The 24,947-nt window shown below is 44.3% G+C and overlaps 1 protein-coding gene across 3 annotated transcripts in view; it reads left to right on the forward strand.

Moving 5' to 3' along the window:
* LOC139273052 (protein kinase C epsilon type) overlaps positions 1-24,947 on the forward strand; it is an 801,226-nt gene that overhangs the window by 450,770 nt on the left and 325,509 nt on the right. For all 3 annotated transcript variants that reach the window (XM_070889353.1, XM_070889354.1, XM_070889356.1), the window contains 3 exons: positions 5,832-5,866; positions 8,192-8,277; positions 8,738-8,867. In XM_070889353.1, the coding sequence (XP_070745454.1) occupies positions 5,832-5,866; positions 8,192-8,277; positions 8,738-8,867 (251 nt within the window). The remainder of the gene's footprint in view (positions 1-5,831; positions 5,867-8,191; positions 8,278-8,737; positions 8,868-24,947) is intronic.

The raw sequence follows: 24,947 nt of genomic DNA on the forward strand, positions 1-24,947 counted from the left end.
GATTTCATAACATGAGTGTGCAGTTTTCAAACTTTTACAACTTTGTAGTACCTGTACTTTAAAGTATTGAAAAACTTTCATTTCTAAGAATGAGGTTAGACTTCATTTTTGTACACACTGGCCTAGATTTTCCATTGCCCATGGTGGTAATGTTAAAATCAGTTTTTATTTCCTACCCTAGCTTATTCCTTCCTAGGGCTTCCAATCTATGGAGCTGCTTATCCTCCTGAGTCTTTCCTTCCTCCAACAATCAACACACATTTTAAACCCAAGATTGGCATCAACTAATCACTATTACTCCATTTGTCTTTTCTCTTGCTCTTTTCAACCATCATGATACCCTGTATGATATGCTTTGAACAGTCACCTGGGTTTCTCGAAGAAAGCTGGGAGTGAGCTGATTGTTCATATGCTCCAGCCTTTGCTATTTGTTGTCGGGATGTGCACAGCAGTGACAAGTCTGCATTTATTCCCATCCCTTGTTGCCCCGAAAAGTTGGTGGTGGGTTTTCGTCTTCACTCATCATATTTAATTGCTAATTAAATGTTGAAAAGGTGTTACGAAAGGCACTTTGCCTTTTAGCCAGTGCAGTAGCACTGAAATTGGGTGTTAGAAGCATTAAATTCCATTACTATCAACAGAAAACCCGTGGTTGCCTTCTAACATACAAATTTGATCTGATGGAAGAAATTATGCAAATTCAAATCTAAAGTGCCAGTAGTTTAAGTAAGATGTAGATGTAATTAATTTTCCTTGAATTGTGTCATTTTTTAATTGACTCCTATTCATTAACTTCCTCAGCTCGTGACTTTCTTTAATGCCTTAATGACAGATTTTTTGGGAATGGTACAGCAAATCTAACACCATGCGCAGTTGTGAACAGTAAATACAAATTATCTTCTGATTCTTGCAGTTGGGACATATTTATGTGAAGAATGTTAGTAGAGAAAAGATTTGAAGTTTCATAACACATTTTCAACATTTAATTAGGAACTTTTTTAAAATAGCAATTAGTGTCAGCTGCCTTCTCAGTGCAGTACAGTGTTAGACAGACTAGGAGGTCTCAGGTTCAATTATTGGCCTGTGCTAAGTCAACTGATCTCGGGTCAGGGACAAATCATAAGGTTCCAGTTCCTTATAAGCTGTGTAGTGACAATAGCACACCTTGCATTTATTTAGTATATTTAATGTAAAAATGTCCCAAACTGCTTGAAACATAACATAGAAACATAGAAAATAGATGCAGGAGTAGGCCATTTGGCCCTTCAAGCCTGCACCACCATTCAATAAGATCATGGCTGATCAGACAAAGAAGCTAAGCCAAGAAAAAAGATTGGGAGCAGTGACCAAAAGCTTGACTGAAGACATGGGTTTTGAGGAGGTTTTTAAAGAAGGCGGAGTTTAGGAAGTGAATTTCAGATTAGAACCCGTATTGCTGAAGTTTCTGCTACTAATGGTGGGGCAGACAGGGAGATGTTAATGCCTTCAGCAAAGGAGGAGAGAAGATTAAAGAAAAAAGTGCATATATCACAAGTATGAAGTTGATTGAAGTATTTTTGGTTGATGCTCACCTTTTCCAATGGGAGTGAAGGTTAATGTAGCCATTATAGATTGCCGTTGTGTGAATTAAGTATCTTCTCAGTTGAGAGTAGAGGCTGTGCCTAACAATTCGATTCAGAATGGAATATGGAATGCAGCATGTCAGAAGATACAATGTCATCCCACTTTCTTTTGCATTTGCCCTGAGGCAATTATATTCATGCTCTAGAATATGCAGGGATACGCTTCAAGCACAAATGTTTCAAAAGCCATCCATACATATGGTAATTAGCAGATTTCATTCCACCATGGTGATGTGTTTTAGAAACTTTGCGTCTGTAAAATTGCCATCTCATAGGTAGTGTTTTGGTCAAGTAAAACAGTAAATTTAGTAATACATAAAATATTTTTGTCTGCTGAACTACTGACACTGAGGCTAAAACTCCCGAGTCTTAAGTCAACCAGTTGACAGGTGAGGCAAACAGCTATCCACAGAAGGCAGCTGACACTTGTCACCTCACTAGTGCAGAAGAGCACTTTATAGCCGCTAATTGACAGGTGAAGTCTGGGAAGAGTTCATTATCTGCCTTCCTATTCCCTTGGTGGAGGATTTATGATGCTGAATCTGTATGCTTAGCTGTGGTGGATATACCAACGAGTTTCTTCTATTCCATGTCATCTCTTCCATAGTCTGTTCGTCTTTTTTATATTTGTTTATGAGATGTGGGCGTCACTGGCAAAGTCAGCATTTATTGCCCATCCCTAATTGCCTTTGAGAAGGTGTCTTCGGGTCTGGAGTCACATATAGGCCAGACTGGATAAGAACAGCAGATTTCCTTCCCTAAAGGACATTAGTGAACCAGATGGGTTTTTACAACAATCTAGTAGTTTCATAGGGCTCAATTTTCCCCAAAGCATTTTTTTGGCGCACTTGAAGAGTTACGCCTGATTTTTTGGGGCCCAAGTACACCAAAAAATGTTTTTCTAAGTTTCCCCATTGGATTTCTTCATTTTGACGTGACCTTTAGTTTTGGGGATGGAGCCTTGATCTGTGCCAAAAAGATCAGGCTGCCATGGTAACCAGGGACACAATGCGAGCTGACGCTGCAAGCCAGCTCCCAACACATTAAAAGAATTAAAAAACACACAGCAGCAACTTACCTCCAACCCCGCCCGAAGGGAACTGGAGTAACTCTCAGCTGGCCAAACTTCCCTAAATGGCCAGAAGTGGCGTAGGTGGCTGGTTACGCCCCCTTTGGCTGAAAGAAAAACTGACCTAAAAAAATTGTAACTAACTCAGTTACACTGGTGCACATTGATTGGAGAAACTCTGGTTTTTCAACTTAGGCCATAAAGAGCAGCCTGCTCCAAAAAACGGTACAAATCACTGGGAAAAATTGAGTCCATGGTCATCACACCATTCTAGATTTATTTAATTAATTAAATTTAAATTTCATAGTTTCCGTGGTGGGATTGAACTCAATTCTCTGGATCATTAATCCAGGCCTCTGGATTACTAGTCCAGTAACATAACCACTATGATACGGTACCCCATAGTCTTAATTAAACTGAGACTGCCAGCCTCTGTGCATGTCCTCGTGGTCATAAATCTGCAACTTAGAGCTGTATATAATTTCATTTTAATTGGTACATAGAACCATAGAGCCACTAGTAAGTAGGATCCTCTCGTTCCCCAATCAACTGAACCCTAGGGGCTAAGAACAATTAAATTGCTTCATTATTTAAACTTGCATTACTCTCAGTGCAAGCCAAGCCATACCAAGAAACCTTAATGTATCAGTGTGCTATTCTCACAAGCACCATGCAATCAAAGCATACAAATGCTTGATAAAATATTATGTGGATGTAAACTCATAAAAGCATTAAACAAAGTTACCTAAAAAATCATCATCATAGGCAGTCCCTCGAAGCGAGGATGACTTGCTCCAACGCCGAAAAGGGATGAGTTCACAGGTGTTTCAATGAAGAACCTAATATTCCAGATCCCGAACTACACCTTGAAGGGTAGAAGATGCCTGTGCATGGATTTTATTAATGGGTGTGGTGCCCGTTGCACACCAACCACCACACGGGCTTGACCAAGCTAGGAGTTGGTCCAGTGGCAAGGATTACCCAAGACGACTGGAGACCAGCTCTGCTGCACGGACCTAGTGCACACACATATCACAGTGTGGGCTGGCCCGTGCTGCCCCTGGGCCCTCGCCTCTCCTGGGCCCCGATCACATCCCTCTACAAACTCTTGCTGCGCCTTCGCCCCGACCTCACCACTCCTGCTGTACTTGCCCCCACTGCAGTCAGCCGGCGCCCTCCTGCAGCAGCACGTGCTGCTCCCTGCAGTGGTATGCCGCTGCACGCTGCTCCCTCTAATGGCCCCGGCCTGCTGATGGTCTTGCAGGCCGGGACCCTGCCGATTTCCTTGAAGTCACTTCCATATTAAACAACCTCTCTCGGTAATCTTGCACCATCAGCATTCCTGCTTAGAAGAAAAAAACAGAAACTCTAATGTGGCTTTCCTGCCAGCCCAATGGGCTAATTCTTCAATTCTGATCCTATTTCTGTCCCTGAGGGAAACATCTACTCAAATTCAAAAACTCAAGAATTTTAAAAATGCTCAAAATATTTACATTCAACTCTGCAAAAAGGTATTGCTTTCTGAAGTCTTGTGCAAAGAATGACCTTCCTTTTTGTTTGCATTTTAAAAGTTCAACAAACACACAAGAATGGTACCAACAATCTGTAAAGCAACACCACGCATACCAATATCATTCATTGCAATCATTCTGTACTCCATGCATAATAGCAGTCCTTCGCTTTTTCTCCCTGGTCACACATTCTTGAAATTGGTCCTAATTTTTTATTTTTAAAATACCAATATATGTGATTGCCTCATGTCCAGAACTAGAGGTTTTTCACACAATTTAACCCAACCAGAATTTCACCATGGCCATAATAAAAATCTGGTTTTAATAGGTTAATTAACCTCAATAACTCCAAATTAATTCAAATCAATATTGTACACTAACCAGTGCCATTTGGAAAAAAGCTACAGACACACCAAGACAAATAAACAGCCACATGTTTTTTAACTTTACCATTCACACTGAAACACCACACACAATACATACCATGACTATTCAAACATCCATAGTAGCAAATTCTATGTTTTATTTTTCTCGGCACTAAAGTTAGAAGCTTAAGTGTCAGGTTCACCTTAGAATCCTAGAAATGCTTCTCTACTTTTTTCCGTCTTTTAAACAATCGTCTTACAACAGTAAACACAAACGCTTTGAACTTCCTTTTGGATTCTGCAGGGTCCTTCTGCCCACCTTGTTTCACCTTTCTCTGCACCACCTTAATGGCAGCTTTCAAATTTTTAAAACTGCTGTTACAGCTACTAGGGAGGATTCGCTTAAAATATAACTGTTGGTTTTTCTGCACCTTAACCTCCTGTAACTGCTGGTCTTTCTCCTGTAACTGTGTTTCTAACAGTGTCCGTGCCTTACTGGCCTCAGTGGTTTGTTCAGTGGCTTCTCCACAACACTTGGTGGTGTATTCACAACACTGGCGTAAGATTATTTAGCTGCTTCTCGTACTCTTTTCCTAGTGTCTTGGTTAGACTTTTGGCTCCCATACCTTTACCCTTTTCTGCCATTTTGCCGGTTTAACTCTACCATGCCCGGTGCCTTTTTGCACCCAAGTCAGTGCGTCCACTTACTGCCTGAGTGACTGCCTTTCCCGACCACTCTTATGCTATATTTCCGTAGTGTGTCCGAGCCTAACGAGCACTCATTTAGGCTCTAATAAGTATTCAAAAATGACTACTTACCCCCAATGATCTGTCCGCTCAGGTCGTCAGCTTGGAAATCCTGCTGACTACGCCATCTAACACTTCTGAGACCGGGTGAAATGTGCCCGCGCTGTCTCAGTTGCTTTTCAACCGAGACCACCTCTGGTTCTTCTAATGAGTCGAGTCGGGTAGGTCTTAATTCACATCAGGTCTTTATTTCTCGAGCACAGGTCCGGGAGAGGTCTAAATGCCTCTTCCCACCTACGGAAAAAGACAGACCCTATTTTTGATTATACCATTTCTGAGACCTCTCCTGAATTTGCTATAAAATCACCAGCATGATAGATTAATTTTATCTCCACTTGGAGCATGTGAAAATATTGTTCATAAACATTGAAATTGTGTTTTTGAAAATAAATACATAAATGGCAATATACCAATAATCTAACTTAACTTTTGTTTGTTCTGTGTTTTTCTTTTACAGGGGAGTAATAGGTAAACAAGGATACCAGTGTCAGGGTAAGAGATGGGTTTCAAATTTCTATCTTAAAGATTGTTGCCTTGATACACTTACTGTTTTGTACAGTTTCACTGGTCTATTTCTGTTGACTATCCAGTGGTTTTGTGACAGATGCATGCTGAAACAAAACATAAATCGATCAGTTTACATGGATTTCTGGTTGGCCGAGTTTAAATTTGTGAAATTTATTACCATGTCAGTTCGCTGAGGAGTCATGTGATAACTGTACTTTATTAATACACGAAACAGGCTCACGGTCCTGAAAGCCCCAGTGGAAGTGTTCACTTTTGCCAATAGAGCACTGGTTAAATGGCTGTTATGAATGTCACTGATGGGCTTTTTTTGCTTTTAGCCCAAGGCCTGAAGGAGATCTCTGCAGTGCCAACAAAATGACTGAGAGGCATTATTCATAAATGTTTTCAGAATATATCTCTCTGCTTAACCGAATTAATAGAATTCTCCAACTCTTGAACATGACAAATGCCGCTCATGTAACATGTTATTAATATATAGAGGTTAAATTGCACCACTAGTGAATTGTTCATGGGGTTGTTTGTACAGGAGCAATAATCTCGGGAGGTGAGTGGAAGGGGGTAAAGATTCTCAAGTTAAAGTATTTCAACAGGGAACAATTGAAAAGATCTCCTACCTGAGAGGAAATTCTTCACTGTTTTGTGATAGTAGGTGGGGCCCCACTATTTTGGGCTTGCTGGCCAGAGATATCTGCTTAAGTGGCATATTGGGGGCGACAGTCACAGACCAGCTGCATTTTCTCCTGAAGGGGGAATCAGCATTCTTCCTGCTACTGGATGCCGTCCTCTGTGCGGAAACATAAATGTAAAACTTAGCGTCATGTGGGAATCAGCTATTTGATGTTGAAATGAGTTTAATGTTTAACCAATTGTGGGAATTTTCAAAGTGCAACCAGTTATTCAAGGGCACAGGTAAGAGGCAGCTCAAATGGCATAATGGGACCCTCCCACGCTATCAAAAGTCATGAAAATACATTTTAAAAACTTAAAAGAAATAAATGAATACCATTCGTGTAAGCAGTTTGTAACTCAGAGCAACTGAATCACTTGACATCAGTGTTGTTAATGGATTATGGTCAATGTCACATGTATCAGAAGGGATATATCACTGAATGGCAGAGAGGGTTCTATTTTTCTGTCTTGTTACCTGAGTCTATTTACAGAAAGTTGTTATCAGTCAACTAATTTTCCCTCAACGGACTTGTTATGCTAATTTTGTATTTTAATGAATATTAGGTTGGCAGGGAACGGTTTATTCACTATTCAGCCTTCCAGTATTTAGCTACGTTTGCCCAATTAATAAATCGCACATTTCTTGAGAGAAAAAAGTGCCTGCTACTGTTTACATGGAATCAAGAAATGCAAGGAGACAAGTTAACAAAGATTGTTTTAGCAGACAAATTTCGCAGGTTTTTTGGCTTTGTGTGTACGGCTGATGTTGAGAAATTAATCCTAACTCTGAGATTAATTTGATAAATTTTGACCAATGTTAATTAATCATTCATTTTACAGACATATAATGAACTAGTGTCACAGCAGTGCTCTATTTCCCATCTGGCTGCCATTGTGATGATTGCACCAACAAGAACATTGGGCATAATTACTGCCTGCCATTTGCTGTGTGTGCACTATCCTTCTATTTTAATGAGCAGAGAAGCAATTACAAATATTATTTGACTATTGTCTTTCCAGGGATATATAGTGCCTGATGGATTTCACATTTTGGTAATATTGACAGAACTGCTCTGACATAACAATGATGTATTTTTTTATTGAAACGGTGAAGGGCCAAGGTCTATAGCAGGACCAAGTTGAAAAGAGAAGGAGAGACAAAGTAAATCAGGAATGAGTGATTATGGCTAGAATAAGTATAATAAATGAGATGGCAGAGCACAAAAGAGGCAATTCATGCTACATTGATCCACTCATGATATTAGCTCCTTCAAGTAAGGACAGACAGAATGAAAATACCAAGGTTCAGAGTGCAAACTTTCCAGTTGTGACAGGAACCAAAATCTATTAATGCCTCTGGTTGTGTCAAGTTGCAAATTTGCCCACAGACTAGTAATGAGGCTCCTATAGTTTATTGAATTTATGTATTCAAACAAAGTTAATTAACTGCAAAGAGAGCAAATGTAACCAAATCCTGAATGCTGACAATTTCAATTGATGGATTTGGTTGTTTGTTCCTGATTTAGTGTTGTTGCACTTTTGGTTTCCCATTTTGACTAATATTCATTGAAGTTCAAAGCCGATAATGAACAAAAACTTTTCTTTCATTTGAATTTACAGTCTGTACTTGTGTTGTGCATAAACGATGTCATGAACTTATCATAACCAAGTGTGCTGGTTTGAAGAAGCAAGAAGCGCAGGATGAGGTATATATTTTGCAATTGAGCATTGTTTCCTAGCGACATGGAAGGGACAACAACCATATTTTTGTGGGAGGAGGGGAATAACACAGAATGGCTTTTTTGTCACATTGTCAACAATAAATAGCATGATGACATTGCCGGCTTAGCAGCCCTGCAGACCTCACCAACTTGCTTTGACCTTGATCAAATGTGATATAATACTCCTAGTGATACAGCAAGAGTAGCAAGTAGTGAACTTATTGAGGCCTTATAAAAGCCAACAAAATTAACAAAAGGTGCGTCAGAGTGCATCTTTATCCATTACTCTAGATATTTGTGTACTTCCTGTCATTGGCTCTGGGCAGCACAGTTCTATTTCAGCTCTGTGTTTCCTACAGCTGGCAACAAACTGTTTTATGTATAGGTATCTGAAACTGACTCAAATTTGGATGAAATACATCTTTTCTGTTTGCTTTCTGTGCAGGTGGGCTCCCAGCGCTTCAGTGTCAACATGCCTCATAAATTTAGCATTCACAATTTCAAAGTGCCCACGTTCTGTGATCACTGTGGTTCTTTGCTCTGGGGTTTGATGAAACAAGGGTTACAATGCAAAGGTAAGAAACCTGTGATCACTTCTACTTTTACAAATTACCTCATATTGCAAGGTTTCGGAAAATGCCACGGATTGCTAATGCTGATCATTTAACAGTTATTTTCAAATAATAACATTTTAACCTTTTAAAAAAAAAACAATCAGTTGATGGAAGAAAAGGTCAGTATATCGAAATAAAGAAAGAAAAGAAAGACTTGCATTTACATAGCACCTTTCACAACCTCAGGATGTCCCAAACTTATTTACAGGCAGTGCAGTACTTTTGAAGTGTAGTCACGGTTGTAATGTAGGAAACGCGCAAACCCATTTGTGCATAGCAAGTTCCTATGAACAGCAATGTGATAATGACCAGATAATCTGATTTAATGGTGTTGGCTGGGACACCGGGGATAACTCCCCTGCGCTTCTTCGAAATAGTGCCATGGGATCTTTTTCGTCCACCTGAGAGGGCTGATGGGGTCTCGGTTTAACATCTCATCCGAAAGATGATGTTTACTTTCTTTTGTGTTCTCTTTATTTCTGGTTTACAGGGCTACATGACAGATGGTATTTTTCATGCCACCCGTGGGATGTGAAATTAGATTTAAATGCATAAAAAGCAATTTCACCTTCACTAAGGAGCATTGTAATATATGCTGGTCGGATACATCAAGCACTAACAGGCCTCACTCTCATTTGCTAGAAATGCCCACAACTCCAGAATCATCCTGGAAAGCAAAGATAACAACTGAGTTCTTTTCAACATTGCCAACAGTTTCCTTAAAACCCTCATCCCTACCCCCTCCGCCCTCACCTCTACAAGAAGTGGGCTTCTTTGCCAGTAAGCTTGAAACCATTCTTTCAGCTACCTCTGCCAGACTTCCCCAGACTTCCCCTTGTCTTAGTCCTGACCCTGCATCATCTTTAGTTTCTCGCCTTGCTCTCTCTAAGCTCATCTTGTCCATAAGACCCACCTCCTGTTCCATTGATCTTATTCCCTCTAAACATCTTATCAATCAACTTCCCTTCCTGGTCCCCATTTTAGCTGATATTGTTAACAGTTCCCTCTCTTCAAGTACTGTCCCCCTCCTTTTGAAATCAGCCACCATCAAGCCCCTCCTCAAAAAACTCACACTTGACCCCTTTGTTCTTGCAAACTATCCCCCAATATCCAACCTCTCCTTCCTCTCCAAAGTTCTTGAATGAGTTGTCGTCTCCCAAATTCGCACCCATCTTTCCCACAATTTCATGTTTGAATCTCTCCAATCAGGTTTCCGTCCTGCCATAGCTTTGAAACAGCACTAATCAAAGTCACAAATCACATCCTCTGTTACTGTAACCATGGTATATTATCCCTTCTCGTCCTTCTCTACCTTTCTGCAAACTTTGACAACGTTGACCACACCATCGTCACCCAATGCCTTTCCTCCATTGCTTACCTCATTGCCTTTGCTTAGTTTGACTTTTACTTATCTGATTGTAGCCAGAGCATCTCCAGCAATAGCTTCTTTTCCCATCTCTGCACCATTACCTACGGAGACCCCCAAGGATCTATCCTTGGCCCTATCATCTTTCTCATCTCCATGCTGCTCCTTCGCAACATCATCCGTAGACATGGAGTCAGCTTTCACATGTATATTGACAATACCCAACTCTACCTACCCACCACCTCTTTCCATCATTCTAGTCCCTCTGTGTTGTGAAACTGCTGGTCTGATATCCAGTCGTAGATAGGCCACAATTTCCTCCAGTCAAACATTCATAAGACTGAAACCATTATCTTTAGTACCACAAACTCTATATACTCACAACGATTTCATCCCCCTGCCCTATCATTGTTTCAGGCTGAAGCAGGCCACTTGCAATCTTAGCATCCGATTCAACCCGAGCTCAGATTTTGACCCCAAATATTCTCCATCGCAAATATCACCTACCTCGGCCCCCATAACATTGCTCGCCTCTGCCCCTAGTTCAGCCAATCTGATGCTAAAAATCTCACCCTTTGTCACTGGCAGATTTGATTCTTCCAATGGATCCCATTCTCCAGCCTCTGTAAATATCAGCACGTATAAAATGCTACTGCCCGAACCCTATCCCACAGCAGGTCCTGCTCACCCACCATCCCTGTGCACATTGACCTACATTGTCTCTTGGCACCCCCAATGCATTCAATTTAAAATTCTCATTCTCGTGTTTAAATCCCTTCATGCTCTTACTCCTCCCTAGCTTTGTAACCTCCTCCAGCCGCCCCCCCCTCCCCAACATACTCCCTATTCTTCTGACTCTAGCTATTTGTTCAACCCCCTCCCCTCCTTTCTTCCCACCTTTGGTGTCATGTCTACATCCATCTCGGCCCTATACTCTGGAATTCCTCTCCTAAACCACTCTGCCTCTCCACTTCCCTCTTTTGTAAGACCAACCTTAAAACCCACCTCTTTGACCAAGCTTTTGGTCACACCTCCAAATATCTCTTTCTCTGGCTCGGCATCCATTTTTGTCTAATTCTATGAAGCGCCCTGAGGCATTTTTCTGTGTTAAAGGCGCTATATAAATGCGAGAAGTTATGGTTGCTGTTGTGCTGCATCGTGTGGATGAATGGACTCTGTAATACACCTACACTTGTACACATGACTACACCTGCAGCAGATTGAAAGACTGGAGCTCACAATTCTGGAAACAAAGGTAACAATGGGCCAAGCTGACCATCACCAGGAGAATTACAGGTAAAGTAAGTAAATGTAGAAGCAGCAGAAAAATATCCGCTCTACGGTATTACGTTTTAGGAGCTGTAAACTTTAAATTGATTTTTACAAACTGCAAGGGGAAAAATATAATTTTTGCACTGAAGCAGTGCTTTGTTTTTCCTGCAGGTGGCAGTGTGTTGCCTTTTGCAGGAAAAAATGTCACAGAACAAACCTTTGTTTCCAGATTTGTGAATTTCTCTCTTTAGTCAGCAAATACCAATAATTCTGCAGCACAGGTATTCTGTACCACAAAATGACTGCACATAATGTTTCACTGGAAGAAAGTTTCTATATCTTAGAGATGAGGTTTCTTCTACAGTGGGGTGTATCACCCCAGGCCTCCATCAATACCACGCTTAGCCAGGCCTAGGGATAACTATCCTCCACATAAAGTTTCAGCCTGGCCCATTACACAACCTCCTTGGTGAAGGTGAAACTGCTGTGTTAGAACCCATTCAACCTGAAACTTTGGCCGGAGAGGGGTTGGAATCAGGAGCAAGTGCCTGGTGGGGGCTGAAAATAATGGTTTCAGCCTTTCAAATGTTTAACTGGATGAAATTGTGGCACATCCACAACTGGATATCAGACATACTATCACCATGATCCTTACTGTAACCTAGACGTACCATTACCCTGGTCCTTACTGTAATCTGCACATACTGCCACCATGTCTTTAATATAATCTAGACATACCATCACCATGATCTTTACTATTATCTGGACATACATTCACCGTACTATAATCTGCACATACTATCACCCTGGTCCTTACTGTAATCTGCACATGCTATCGCCCTGGTCCTTGCAGCCAACACTTCGCCGTAGGCAATTAGGTTTATAGAGCTGTGCCTGATCTCCAGTTGTCTTGGACCACCTTGCCACTGGACCAAGACCTTGTTCAGCTAAGCCCATGTGGTTGCTGGTGTGCAGCGGCCACCCCACATTAAAAGAATTCACGCACAGGCATCTTCCACTTCGTCAGTATGAAGTTCAGGACCTGGAACGTCAGGACCCTCATGGACAATCCCAACAGCAACAGGCTGGAACGCCGCACCGCCATAGTTGCCCGAGAACTCAGGCATTTTGACATTGACATCGCAGCCCTAAGCTAGACCCGGCGGGCAGGAGGAAGCCAGATGAAGGAATATGATGGAGGTTACACCTTCTTCTGGAAAGGGAAACCAGAGGCAGAACGCCGCCTTCATGGAGTCGGCTTTGTCGTCAAGAATGAGCTGGTCGACCACCTCAAAGACCGCCCCCGTGGGGTTAACGAACGCCTCATGACTCTTCGTATTAACCTATCCCGGAACCAATGCGCCACAGTGCGTACGCTCCTACACTTGATGCAACGGATGAGGTTAAAGAGGGTTTTTATTCCAACCTCGAGACATCCTTGTCCTGCGTCCCCACGGGCAATAAATTGATCCTCCTGGGTGATTTTAATGCCAGGGTTGGAAAAGACACAGCCCTCTGGGGAGACGTGATTGGCAGCGAGAGGGTAGGGAAAGCCAACTCCAGTGGTACCCTACTCCTGACAAAATGTCTAGAACATGAACTCCTCATCACCAACACCCTTTTCCACCAGAGGGACAAATACAAGGCATCGTGGCAACACTCTCGCTCCAAACACTAGCACCTGCTTGACTATGTCATCATGTGAGCCAGGGATCGCAAGGATGTGCACATCACCCGCGCCATGACAGGAGCTGACGATTGCTGGACGGACCACCACCTAATCCGATCCATCATCAACATTAACACTGCCCCAAAGCAGATGGGATAGCAGAAGCAGTTCCGCAAAAAAGTTAATGCCGGGGCGCTTAGAGACCCAGCTAAGAGAGCCCTATACAGCCAGTGCCTCACAGCCAGTCTGGCGTGTCTTGATGACCCTGAGATGCTGAATGCCCACAGCGCTTGGTCTGCCCTCCAGGCCTCTGTAACCAGTGCCTGTGAAGAGACACTTGGTCACTCAACCAGAAAATATCAGGACTGGTTTGATGAAAATGATCAGGGGATCGAAGAACTAATAGATCGCAAGCGCAAAGCATTTCTGAGCCTCAAGCAACAACCCAACTCAGAAGCTGCAAAACAACATTACAGACTCAGGTCCAACAAAAAACCTGGGACCTAAAGAACAGGTGGTGGATGGAGAAAGCACAGGAAATACAACAACTAGTCGACAGCCACGATATGTGAGGATTCTTCATTGCAGTCAAGGCCACCTACGGTCCAAGCCCCACCCCGCACCTGGCCAAGAATGGGGAAACACTCATCAAGGACACCGAGGCTGTCAGGGCCTGATGGAAGGAGCACTTTGAAGATCTCCTCAATCGAGACTCTGCCTTTGACTCGAGTGTTCTCGACTCCATCCCGCAGCATGCGGCCCGCCACCACCTCAGTGAAACTTCAACGTTGCACGAGGTAGGCAAAGCCATAAAACAGCTCAAGAATAACAAGGCTACGGGTGCGGATGGAATCCCTGCTGAGGCGCTAAAGTATGGCGGAGAGGCGCTGTTGGTGTGGATACATGACTTCATCTCTCTCATCTAGAGGGAGGAGAGCATGCCAGGAGATCTCAGAGATGCAGTGATTGTGACCATTTTTTAAAAAGGGGACAAGTCCGACTGTGGCAACTACAGTGGAATCTCCCTGCTGTCAGCCACTGGGAAAGTTGTCGCTAGAGTTCTCTTCAATCATCTTCTCCCTGTGGCCGAGGAGCTCCTCCCGGAATCACAATGCGGATTTCGTCCCTACAGGGCACAACAGACATGATCTGTGCAGCGCGACAGTTGCAGGAAAAATGCAGGCCTTTTTCGATCTTACAAAGGCCTTTGACACTGTCAACCGTGAGGGGCTATGGAGCATCCTCCTCTGTTTCAGATGCCCCCAAAAGTTTGTCAACATCCTTCGCCTGCTTCACAATGACGTGCAGGCCATGATCCTTACCAATGGATCCATTACAGACACAATTCACGTCCGGACCGGGATCAAACAGGACTGCGTCATCGCTCCAACCCTCTTCTCAATCTTCCTCGCCGCCATGCTCCACCTCACAATCAACAAGCTCCCCGCTGGAGTGGAACTAAGCTGCAGATCAGTGGGAAGCTGTTTAACCCGAGCTGCCTCCAGGCCAGGTCCAAGATCACCCCAACCTCTGTCGTTGAGCTGCAGTACGCGGACGATGCCTGCGGCTGTACACATTCAGAGGCTGAACTCCAGGATATAGTCAATGTATCCACTGAGGCATAGGAAAGCCATGGGCCTTACGCTTAACATCCGTAAGACAAGGGTCCTCCACCAGCCTGTCACCGCCGCACAGCACTGCCCTCCAATCATCAAGATTCACGGCGCGGCCCTCGACAACGTGGACCATTTCCCATATCTCGGGAGCCTCTTATCAACAAAGGCAGACATTGATGCGGAGATTCAGCATTGCATCCAGTGTACCAGTGCAGCCTTTGGCCATCTGAGGAAAAGAGTGTTTGAAGACCAGGCCCTCAAATCTACCACCAAGCTCATGGTCTACAGGGCTGTAGTAATACCCGCCCTCCTGTATGGATCTGAAGCATGGACGATGTATAGAAGGCACCTCAAGGCACTGGAGATATATCACCAACGATGTCTCCGCAAGATCCTGCAAATCCTGTGGGAGGACAGGCGCACCAACATCAGTGTCCTCGACCAGGCTAACATCCCCAGTATTGAAGCACTGACCACACTCGATCAGCTTCACTTGGCAGGCCACATGGCTCGCATGCCAGATACGAGACTCCCTAAGCAAATGCTTTATGCGGAGCTCCTTCATGGTAAAAGAACCAAAGGAAGGCAGCGGAAACATTATAAGGACACCCTCAAAGCCTCCCTGGTAAAGTGCGACATCATCACTGACACCTGGGAGACCCTGGCCGCAGACCGCCCGAGGTGGAGAAAGTGCATCCGGGAGGGCGTTGAGCTCTTCGAGTCTCAATGCAAAGAGCGTGAAGAGGTCAAGCGCAGGCAGCGGAAGGAGCGCGCGGCAAACCAGCCCCACCGACCCCTTCCCTCGACGAATGTCTGTCCCACCTGTAACAGGGTCTGTGGCTCCCGTATCGGACTATTCAGCCATCAAAGAACTCACTTTGGGAGGGGAAGCAAGTCTTCCTCGATTCCGAGGGACTGCCTATGATGATGATCACCCTGGTCCTTACTGTAATCTGCACATACTGTCACCCTGGTCCTTACTGTAATCTGCACATACTGTCACCATAGTCCTTACTGTAATCTGCACATACTGTCACTGTCACCATAGTCCTTACTGAAACCTGCACATACTTTCACCATAGTCCTTACTGTAATCTGCACATACTATCACTCAGGTCCTTAGTGTAGGTGAAACTGCTCTGTAAGCATTTAAATTCAATATCGGCCCTCTCAGGGAACATGGGAAATACCAGCCACCATTTGGACCTTTAAAGCAGAAATAAAGAAAATAGAAAGTAAAAATTAGACTCACTGACATCTTCCACCAATGACTATTAAGTTTATGAGGAACCTAAATGTTATGAGGTGAGAAGTAGCTATTGATTATCACTTGAGCCGTACTGGTGTTATTATCAATTCCCCACTGCAGGGATCAAACATGTTCCTCCCCCGACCCCGATCCACCCTTCATTGTAGTGCGTGTTGGTGCTATAACCCAGTGTCACTCCACACCCTCAAAGCCTCCTTGATAAAGTGCATCATCCCCACCAGCACCTGGGAATCCCTGGCCCAAGACCGCCCTAAGCGGAGGAAGAGCATCCGGGAGGGCGCTGAGCACCTCGAGTCTCGTCGCCGAGAACATGCAGAAAACAAGAGTAGACAGCGGAAGAAGCATTCGGCAAACCAGACTCCCCACCCACCCTTTCCTTCAACCACTGTCTGTCCCACCTGTGACAGAGACTAATTCCCGTGTTAAGAGTGTTCAGTCACCTGAGAACTCACTTTTAGAGTGGAAGCAAGTCTTCCTCAATTTTGATGATGATGATGATGACTCCACACCATCTATATGTGTAATAAAACTTTTAATTTACTAATGTGATATATCTCAGGATATACAGCAATAACCATTGAATATGTTGCCACCGCAACATTATCTGATATTTACAAATAAAAAATACAGGAGCATTTGGAAAATAAATACCCTCCAGCCATGTACAAGTTGTGTTACTGGGTTTGTAATTGAACAAATTGTAGTTATAGAAATGTTGTCACATCTTCAGGATGAAAGAATCCAAAGTGTTTTTGTTGTCAACAATTTCACTTGATATGACAGCACTTTGATAACAAATCTAATAGCGTATATCACACTAGGATGAAGGGTTTAGGATTCTACCTAATACTGTCTTTCAGTTTAGCATTTATTTTCAAATGAATAGATGTAATTTTGCATATAATCTTTGACTGCAATTATTCAAGTTTTCTATCTGCTATTTCCTTCAATTAATTATTTTTCTAATAAAACAAATAACACGGTAACAATACATATACAATACATGAGAAAAATGTTTTTATGTACATGAACGTATAAAGCAAGCTGCATAGTCCTAAACCGACTCCCAAGAAAACAGGAGTGTAACTGCCTGATCCATAGAGTCTTGTTCAGCTTACATCTGGTGTCAGGCTGCATTTACAGTGTGATGCAAACAAATTTCCACCGAAAGAAATCCACCAGTCTGCTACTCACATAAAGGTGTTCAGAAAAGCTTTAGAAAGGCTAAACAAGTAAGTTTTTTGTTACTAATATGCAATTACGTAATATTACCCGTGTCCCAAAAAATGTAATTCATGTTAGAAAGGTATCACTGTCGTGATAATATTACTTGCATGTGACACCAACAATGAAAAGGAAAATTAGCTGTTGTACAATGAAGTGATCTAACATAAAAATAATGATAGTCCCCCCTTTCAAGCTCATAGTGTAAACCCCACTGCCGCTCTACCTCACTCTCCCTCTGTAAGACGCTCCTTAAAAACTACCTCTTGTACCAAGCTTTTGGACACCTCTCCTAATATTGCCTTTGTAGCTCGATGTCAAATTTTGTCGAATAACGTTCCTGTGAAGTGCCTGGGATGTTGTGCTATGTTAAAGATGCTATATAAATGCAAGTTGTTGTTACTGTTGATTATTGCAGGAAGAATGTCAAATAGAGACTGTACCAACATCTCCCACCAGATGGCAGTAAAATGCAGAGCAATCAAATGTATGCAGTTTTTTTTAACTGGAGATTTTCAAGGTCATGAGAATTTAGATGTGAATGTAAAAGGGACTTTTTACATTGGGCTAATATTTTGGGGCATATAGCTGAGAAAGTAATTGACTGCGGCCAAGAAATAGGAGGAGATAATGTTAAGAGCATCGAAAAGAAATACGAATAGGGATAAGAGTGTGTCGCTGGAGAAGTTTAAATATGTTTTTTACAAATGAGATGAATTGTAAGAATAATCTTCTGAACTGGACGTGTATGCAGCGAGTTAAAATGTGGCAAAAAGTTGGAGATAGCATGGGAATGGAATGATCTGCAAAAATGAAACTGGTAATTAAGTGAAGGTGTGCTATTGCATTTATAGGATAATACAAATTGTATTGAAAGATCAGCTATAACAGAAAAGGAGGTGGCTGAAACAAAGTGTGTGGAAATTAGTAATGATTAGGAAAACAAAATAATAATTGGATTCTGATATCAATCAGCAACTCAAGGTGAAGAGGTGGGTAAAGAGCTATTGAAGCAAGCAAGAGGGTCTGCAGGGTTCTATAATATAGAGCAAAAATCACATGGCATTTGAGTATTGTGGTCAGACCAGGGCCGACCAGAAAGAGGGGGTGAAAGTGCGATCGAATTAAGGAGATGAGTGGCTGTTTCTTAACACAACACCCAAATACTAGAGCAGATGTTGTATTAGATTTCGGGCTATGCCAACTGAATCAGGTCTGCTGAAATGGTCCTCAGTGCTTCCATGTGAGTTTTATACACAGCCCTCATAAGCAGTCCCTCGGAATCGAGGAAGACTTGCTTCCACTCCCTAAGTGAGTTCTTTGATGGCTGAAAGGTCCAATACGAGAGCCACAGACCCTGTTACAGGTGGGACAGACATTCGTCGAGGGAAGGGGTGGGAGGGGCTGGTTTGCCGCGCGCTCCTTCCGCTGCCTGCGCTTGGCCTCTTCATGCTGTTTGTGTTGAGACTTGAAGAACTCAACGCCCTCCCGGATGCACTTTCTCCACCTCGGGCGGTCTTCGGCCAGGGTCTCCCAGGTGTCAGTGGTGATGTCGCATTTTACCAGGGAGACTTTGAGGGTGTCCTTACAATGTTTCCGCTGTCCTCCTTTGGCTTGTTTACCACGAAGGAGCTCCGATTAAGCATTTGCTTAGGGAGTCTCCTATCTGGCATGCGAACTATGTGGCCTGCCCAGCGAAGCTGATCGAGTGTGGTCCGTGCTTCAATATTGGGGATGTTAGCCTGGTCGAGGACACTGATGTTGGTCCGCCTGTCCTCCCAGGAGATTTGCAGGATCTTGCGGAGACATCGTTGGTGATGTATCTCCAGCGACTTGAGGTGTCTTCTATACATCTTCCATGCCTCAGATCCATACAGTAGGGTGGGTATTACTACAGCCCTGTAGACCATGAGCTTGGTGGTAGATTTGAGAGCCTGCTCTTCAAACACTCTTTTCCTAAGACGGCCGAAGGCTGCACTGGTACACTGGAGGCGATGTTGAATCTCCGCATTAATGTCTGTCTTTGTTGATAAGAGGCTCCCGAGATAAGGGAAATGGTCCATGTTGTCGAGGGCCGCGCCGTGAATCTTGATGATTGGAGGGCAGTGCTGTGCGGCGGTGACAGGCTGGTGGAGGACCCTTGTCTTACGGATGTTAAGCGTAAGGCCCATGGCTTTCCTATGCCTCAGTGGATACATTGACTATATCCTGGAGTTCAGCCTCTGAATGTACGCAGATGCAGGCATCGTCCGCGTACTGTAGCTCAACGACAGAGGTTGGGGTGATCTTGGACCTGGCCTGGAGGCAGCTTGGGTTAAACAGCTTCCCACTGATCTGTAGTTTAGTTCCTCTCCAGCGGGGAGCTTGTTGATTGTGAGGTGGTGCATGGCGATAAGGAAGATTGAGAAGAGGGTTGGAGCGATGACACAGCCCTGTTTGACCCCGGTCCGGATGTGAATTGGGTCTGTAATGGATCCGTTTTAACAACAGGACCCTAGAGAGCTGAGCCCACAGGCTTAGGAGCTAGAGGCAGACTTCTGAGGAGCCTCTGCTCCCCCATTGTGAGATCCCATTGGGTCTTCAGGCATCTTTTTGTGTTGTGTGAAAAGCCCCTCTTGGAACAATCGGCAGTCCCCTGGGTGGAATTAAAAACAGAAAATGCTGGAAATCTCAGCAGCTCAGGCAGCATCTGTGGAGAGGAAGCAGAGTTAACGATGACGCTTCGACAGAACTGGAAAGTGTTCGAAAAAAACACATTCTTAACAAGCATTTGAATTTATCTGGGCTAGTGATTGAGTGAAAGGGAAGGGATGAATTAAGGAGTGCTGAGGATAAGGTTGGGTTGAGCAGAGGTGGAAGGCCATTTAACTCTTTCTTCCTTCTCCTTCTCAGTGCATCTTGCCTTGGATTATGTAGAGGAAAGGAAAATGAGATTTCCAACAATTCCTTTTGGGAACATAGGAACATAGGAACAGGAGTAAGCCATTCAGCCCCTCGAGTTTGTTCCACCGTTCTGTTAGATCATGGCTGATCTGTACCTCAACTCCATTTACCCATCTTTTTCTCTGTAGCTATTTGTGGTGTATGTAGGCACCTTTAGTAATGCCTCCACGAGGCAGGGTATGGTCTTAAACTGTGCAGATCTGCAGTCCTTTATTAGCAGCTCCTGAGTACTGACAACAAGCTGTGTGTTCCTATTTATACTGGGTTGCCTGCCGTGTGCAGGCAACCCCTGGGTCTCCAGCAACAGCACCCTCTAGTATACCGGTATGGTGTGTACAGTACATGGGTACATTCAATGTTGCATGACAGTGTTACAGACATCACACAGTGAACAGGCATGCCTACACAACAATACTCCCCCCTGAGCATTTTTCATATCCTAGTTGTCATGCCCAGGGGAGGTGATCAGTGGTGGGCTATGGGAGGTTGTGGTGAGGGTTGTGTGGTTGCCAGGTGTGACCCCTGTGCTTGAGGCTGGCCTCGTACATTTCCCCTCCCTCACACACAAACCATGTCGGTGTCACTGTTGTGGGATCCCTCGGGGAGGTAGCCACGGCAGCAGTGGGTGGTGTGTATACACTGTGATGTGGGTAGTTGTGGGGTGGTGGGCAGGGCCACAAGACTGGGTGGGCTCTTTGTCCACCAATGGGGATGAGGGCCAGGTCATCCCAGGGTTTGCCAGGGAAGCTGGAGGGTATTGGCCTCATGCTTCTGGTGTTGGCCCTGGTGGCCAGGGGCTGTAGGATTGGTCTGGTGCAGGTTGCTATTGGTGGTGGCTGGGCTACCCATTCACCACTGTCCCTGTCGTGGGTCTGCTCCCACTGCCTGTGTGTGTGTCCTGCAAGGGGCATCACATTCGTTCCAAAGGTCCAGGCTACATGTTCAGGTAGCCTGCTGGACCTGGGGGTCTCCCACAGGGGGATTCCATTGGCATCAGCATGGTCCCTGTAGAACCTAATGTCCTTTGGCAGTGTCCTACCAGTATACATGACACCTTGGCCCTGATCACACATAGTCGAGCCTGCATTATATATTCTAGCACTTGCATCACTTTTGGGTGTCCTGGTTTCAAAAGACATGGTTACATTAGGCAGTTCACAATCTCTATCATTATTATTAAGCATAATAAACTTGTTCTTAACCTTACTGACACCTGCATTCATCTCATTAGTCACATTAGTTAAACCAGAATCACAATTCATGGTTACATTGCATATATTTTCATACTTGCACCCTTTAATTGCATCTTTAGCTTTAAAGTCTGTGTACTCAAATAATTGGAACTTCCCCTTTAAATTTTTTTGTTACCGGTCTCCTTTAAGGGAGCTTTCAAATCCGATTGGCCGCTCGATGTCCCATGATGCTCATCCATGTTGACTCATGGCATGGAGGAGGCCATTTTGAATGCAGGTCTGCTGCAGCTATTTTGTGGTGCTCTTTTCTTCCACATGCTTGCGGTGCTGCAGCCATTTTGTGGTTTTGTTGCAGGCAGGCTGTGGCGCTCTTTTCTTCCACGTGCTTGTGGTGCAGCAACCATTCTGTGGTCTTGCTGCAGGCAGGCTGTGGTGCTCTTTTCTTCCACAGCACCACTTCGCCTGATGTGGACCTGGTTCATCCAATTCCTGCCCAGCAGCGTGGGACCGTCGCCGGCTACAATCCATAGGGGGAGTTTGTGCAATACGCCGCCCTGGGAGACATGGACGTCTACACTGCCAACGATTTGGATTTTACCTTTGGTGTAGGTGAGCAGCTTTGCCTGGACAGGAGACAGTTTTGGTCGAGTGGCAGGATTCCTCCAAATTTTTTCAAAGGTCTTTTGGCTCATCGCCCCTGTGTCGATCTCCATAGAGACTGGGACCCCGTCGATGTCCACTTCCATCATCCACGGAGAACTTCCGGTGGAGCAGGTAAAGATTCCATACTCCTTTCCCAGGGTTAGAGCAGCTTCATCTTCATCTGTGTCGGAACCCCGGTGATCAGCCAACTCACCAGAGACACAGTGAGTACAGCCTTTTCTGCACATTCTCTGAAGGTGCCCTTTTTCTTTGCAGCCTTTGCATGCATAGTCTTTGTAGCGACACTGGTAGGCCCTGTGGTTTCCTCCACAGCACCAGCATGGGGCCATCCGGTTTGCCCCATGTGGCGGACTCAGGGTTGTGGGACTTGAGGCAGCCTTTAGAAGTGTCCATGCGGTGCACTGCGCTCGCCGGTTTAGAGTCCTGGGTCAGTATTCGCCTGGAGTCGCTGGCCGAAACCATGTAGGCCTGACTCACTTAAATTGCTTTCTGCAGGGTGACCGTGATGTCAGCCGAGAGCAATTTGTGTAGGAGGCCTTCGTGGCCGATTCCGATGACAAATATGTCCCTTAGTGCTTCATTAAGGTGGTCGCCAAACTCAGACAGTGCAGCTATTCTTCTTAAGTGTGCAGCATACTTGCCAATTTCTTGGCCCTGTATGATTGTTACAAGTTCCTCATAGCTCTTAGTGGTTGTCTTCTCTGGGGCTAGTAAATCCCTGACGAGACCGTAGATGGTGGGCCCACAACTGCTAAGCAGGATGGCCCTGCGTTTGTTCGGTAGTGTGGCCGGTGTGTCCCCGTCCAGGTCGTTGGCTATAAAGAAGTGTTCCAATCTTTCCACAAAAGCATCCCAATCTTCCCCCTCTGTAAATTGCTGAAAGTTGCTGAGGTTAGACATGTTGAGCATGTAGTTCATGATCCCGTATTCCCATCGCCAGTTGTAGTGTATGTAGGCACCTTTAGTAATGACTCCACGAGGCAGGGTATGGTCTTAAACTGTGCAGACCTGCAGTCCTTTATTAGTAGCTCCTGAGTGCTGACAACAAGCTGTGTGTTCCTTTTTATACTGGGTTACCTGCCGTGTGCAGGCAATCCCTGGGTCTCCAGCAACAGCACCCTCTAGTGTAGCGGTAAGGTGTGTACAGCACAAGGTTACATTCAATGTTGCATGACAGTGCTACAGACATCACACAGTGAACAGGCATGCCTACATAACACTATTGGTACCTTTAGCAAACACAAAAATCTATCAATCTCAGTCTTGAAAATTTCAATTGACCCAGCATCTCTAGCTCTTTGGGGAGCAAGTTTCAGATTTTCATCACCCTTTGTCCCTCACCTAACACCTGTGGTTGGGAAAATGTTGGAGTCCATTATTAAAGAAACAGTAGCAGGACATTTGGAAAAGCAAAATTCGGTCAGGCAGAGTCAGCATGGATTTATGAAGGGGAAGTCATGTTTGACAAATTGGCTGGAATTTTTTGAGGATGTAACGAACAGGGTGGATAAAGGGGAACCAGTGGATGTGTGTATTTGGACTTCCAGAAGGCATTTGACAAGGTGCCACATAAAAGGTTACTGCACAAGATAAAAGTTCACGGGGTTGGTGGTAATATATTAGCATGGATAGAGGATTGGCTAACTGACAGAAAACAGAGAGTCAGGATAAATGGTTCATTCTCTGGTGGCAACCAGTAACTAGTGGGATGCCGCAGGGATCAGTGCTGGGACCCCAACTATTTACAATCTATATTAACGACTTGGAAGAAAGGACTGAGTGTAACGTAGCCAAGTTTGCTGACGATATAAAGATGGGAAGAAAAGCAATGTGTGAGGACACAAAAAATCTGCAAAAGGACATAGACAGGCTAGGTGAGTGGGCAAAAATTTGGCAGATGGAGTATAATGTTGGAAAATGTGAGGTCATGCACTTTGGCAGAAAAAAATCAAAGAGCAAGTTATTATTTAAATGGAGAAAGATTGCAAAGTGCTGTGGTACAGCGGGACCTGGGGGTACATGCGCATGAAACATAAAAGGATAGTGTGCAGGTACAGCAAGTGATCAGGAAGGCCAATGGTATCTTGGCCTTTATTGCAAAGGGGATGGAGTATAAAAGCAGGAAAGTCTTGCTACAGCCATACAGGGAATTGGTGAGGCCACACCTGGAATACTGCGTGCAGTTTTGGTTTCCATATTTACGAAAGGATATACTTGCTTTGGAGGCAGTTCAGAGAAGGTTCACTAGGTTGATTCCGGGGATGAGGGGGTTGACTTATGAGGAAAGGTTGAGTAGGTTGAGTCTCTACTCATTGGAATTCAGAAGAATGAGAGGTGATTTTATCGAAATGTATAAGATTATGAGGGGGCTTGACAAGGTGGATGCAGAGAGGATGTTTCCACTGATGGGGGAGACTAGAACAAGAGGGTATGATCTTAGAATAAGGGGCCGCCAATTTAAAACTGAGATGAGGAGAAATTTCTTCTCTCAGAGGGTTGTAAACCTGTGGACTTCGCTGCCTCAGAGAGCTGTGGAAGCTGAGACATTGAATAAATTTAAGACAGAAATAGACAGTTTCTTAAACGATAAGGCAGTAAGGGGTTATGGGGAGTGGGCAGGGAAGTGGAGCTGAGTCCATGATCAGATCAGCCATGATCTTATTGAATGGCGGAGCAGGCTCGAGGGGCCATATGGCCTACTCCTGTTTCTATTTATTATGTTCTTGTGTAAATCATTTCTTTGTATCTACCCCATCAAATCCCTTTATCATTTTAAACATCTTGATTTGATCACCCCTCGAACTTTTAAACGCAAGGGAATACGA

The sequence above is a fragment of the Pristiophorus japonicus genome, chromosome 9, assembly GCF_044704955.1.
Source record: "Pristiophorus japonicus isolate sPriJap1 chromosome 9, sPriJap1.hap1, whole genome shotgun sequence".
Taxonomy (NCBI): Eukaryota; Metazoa; Chordata; class Chondrichthyes; family Pristiophoridae; genus Pristiophorus; species Pristiophorus japonicus.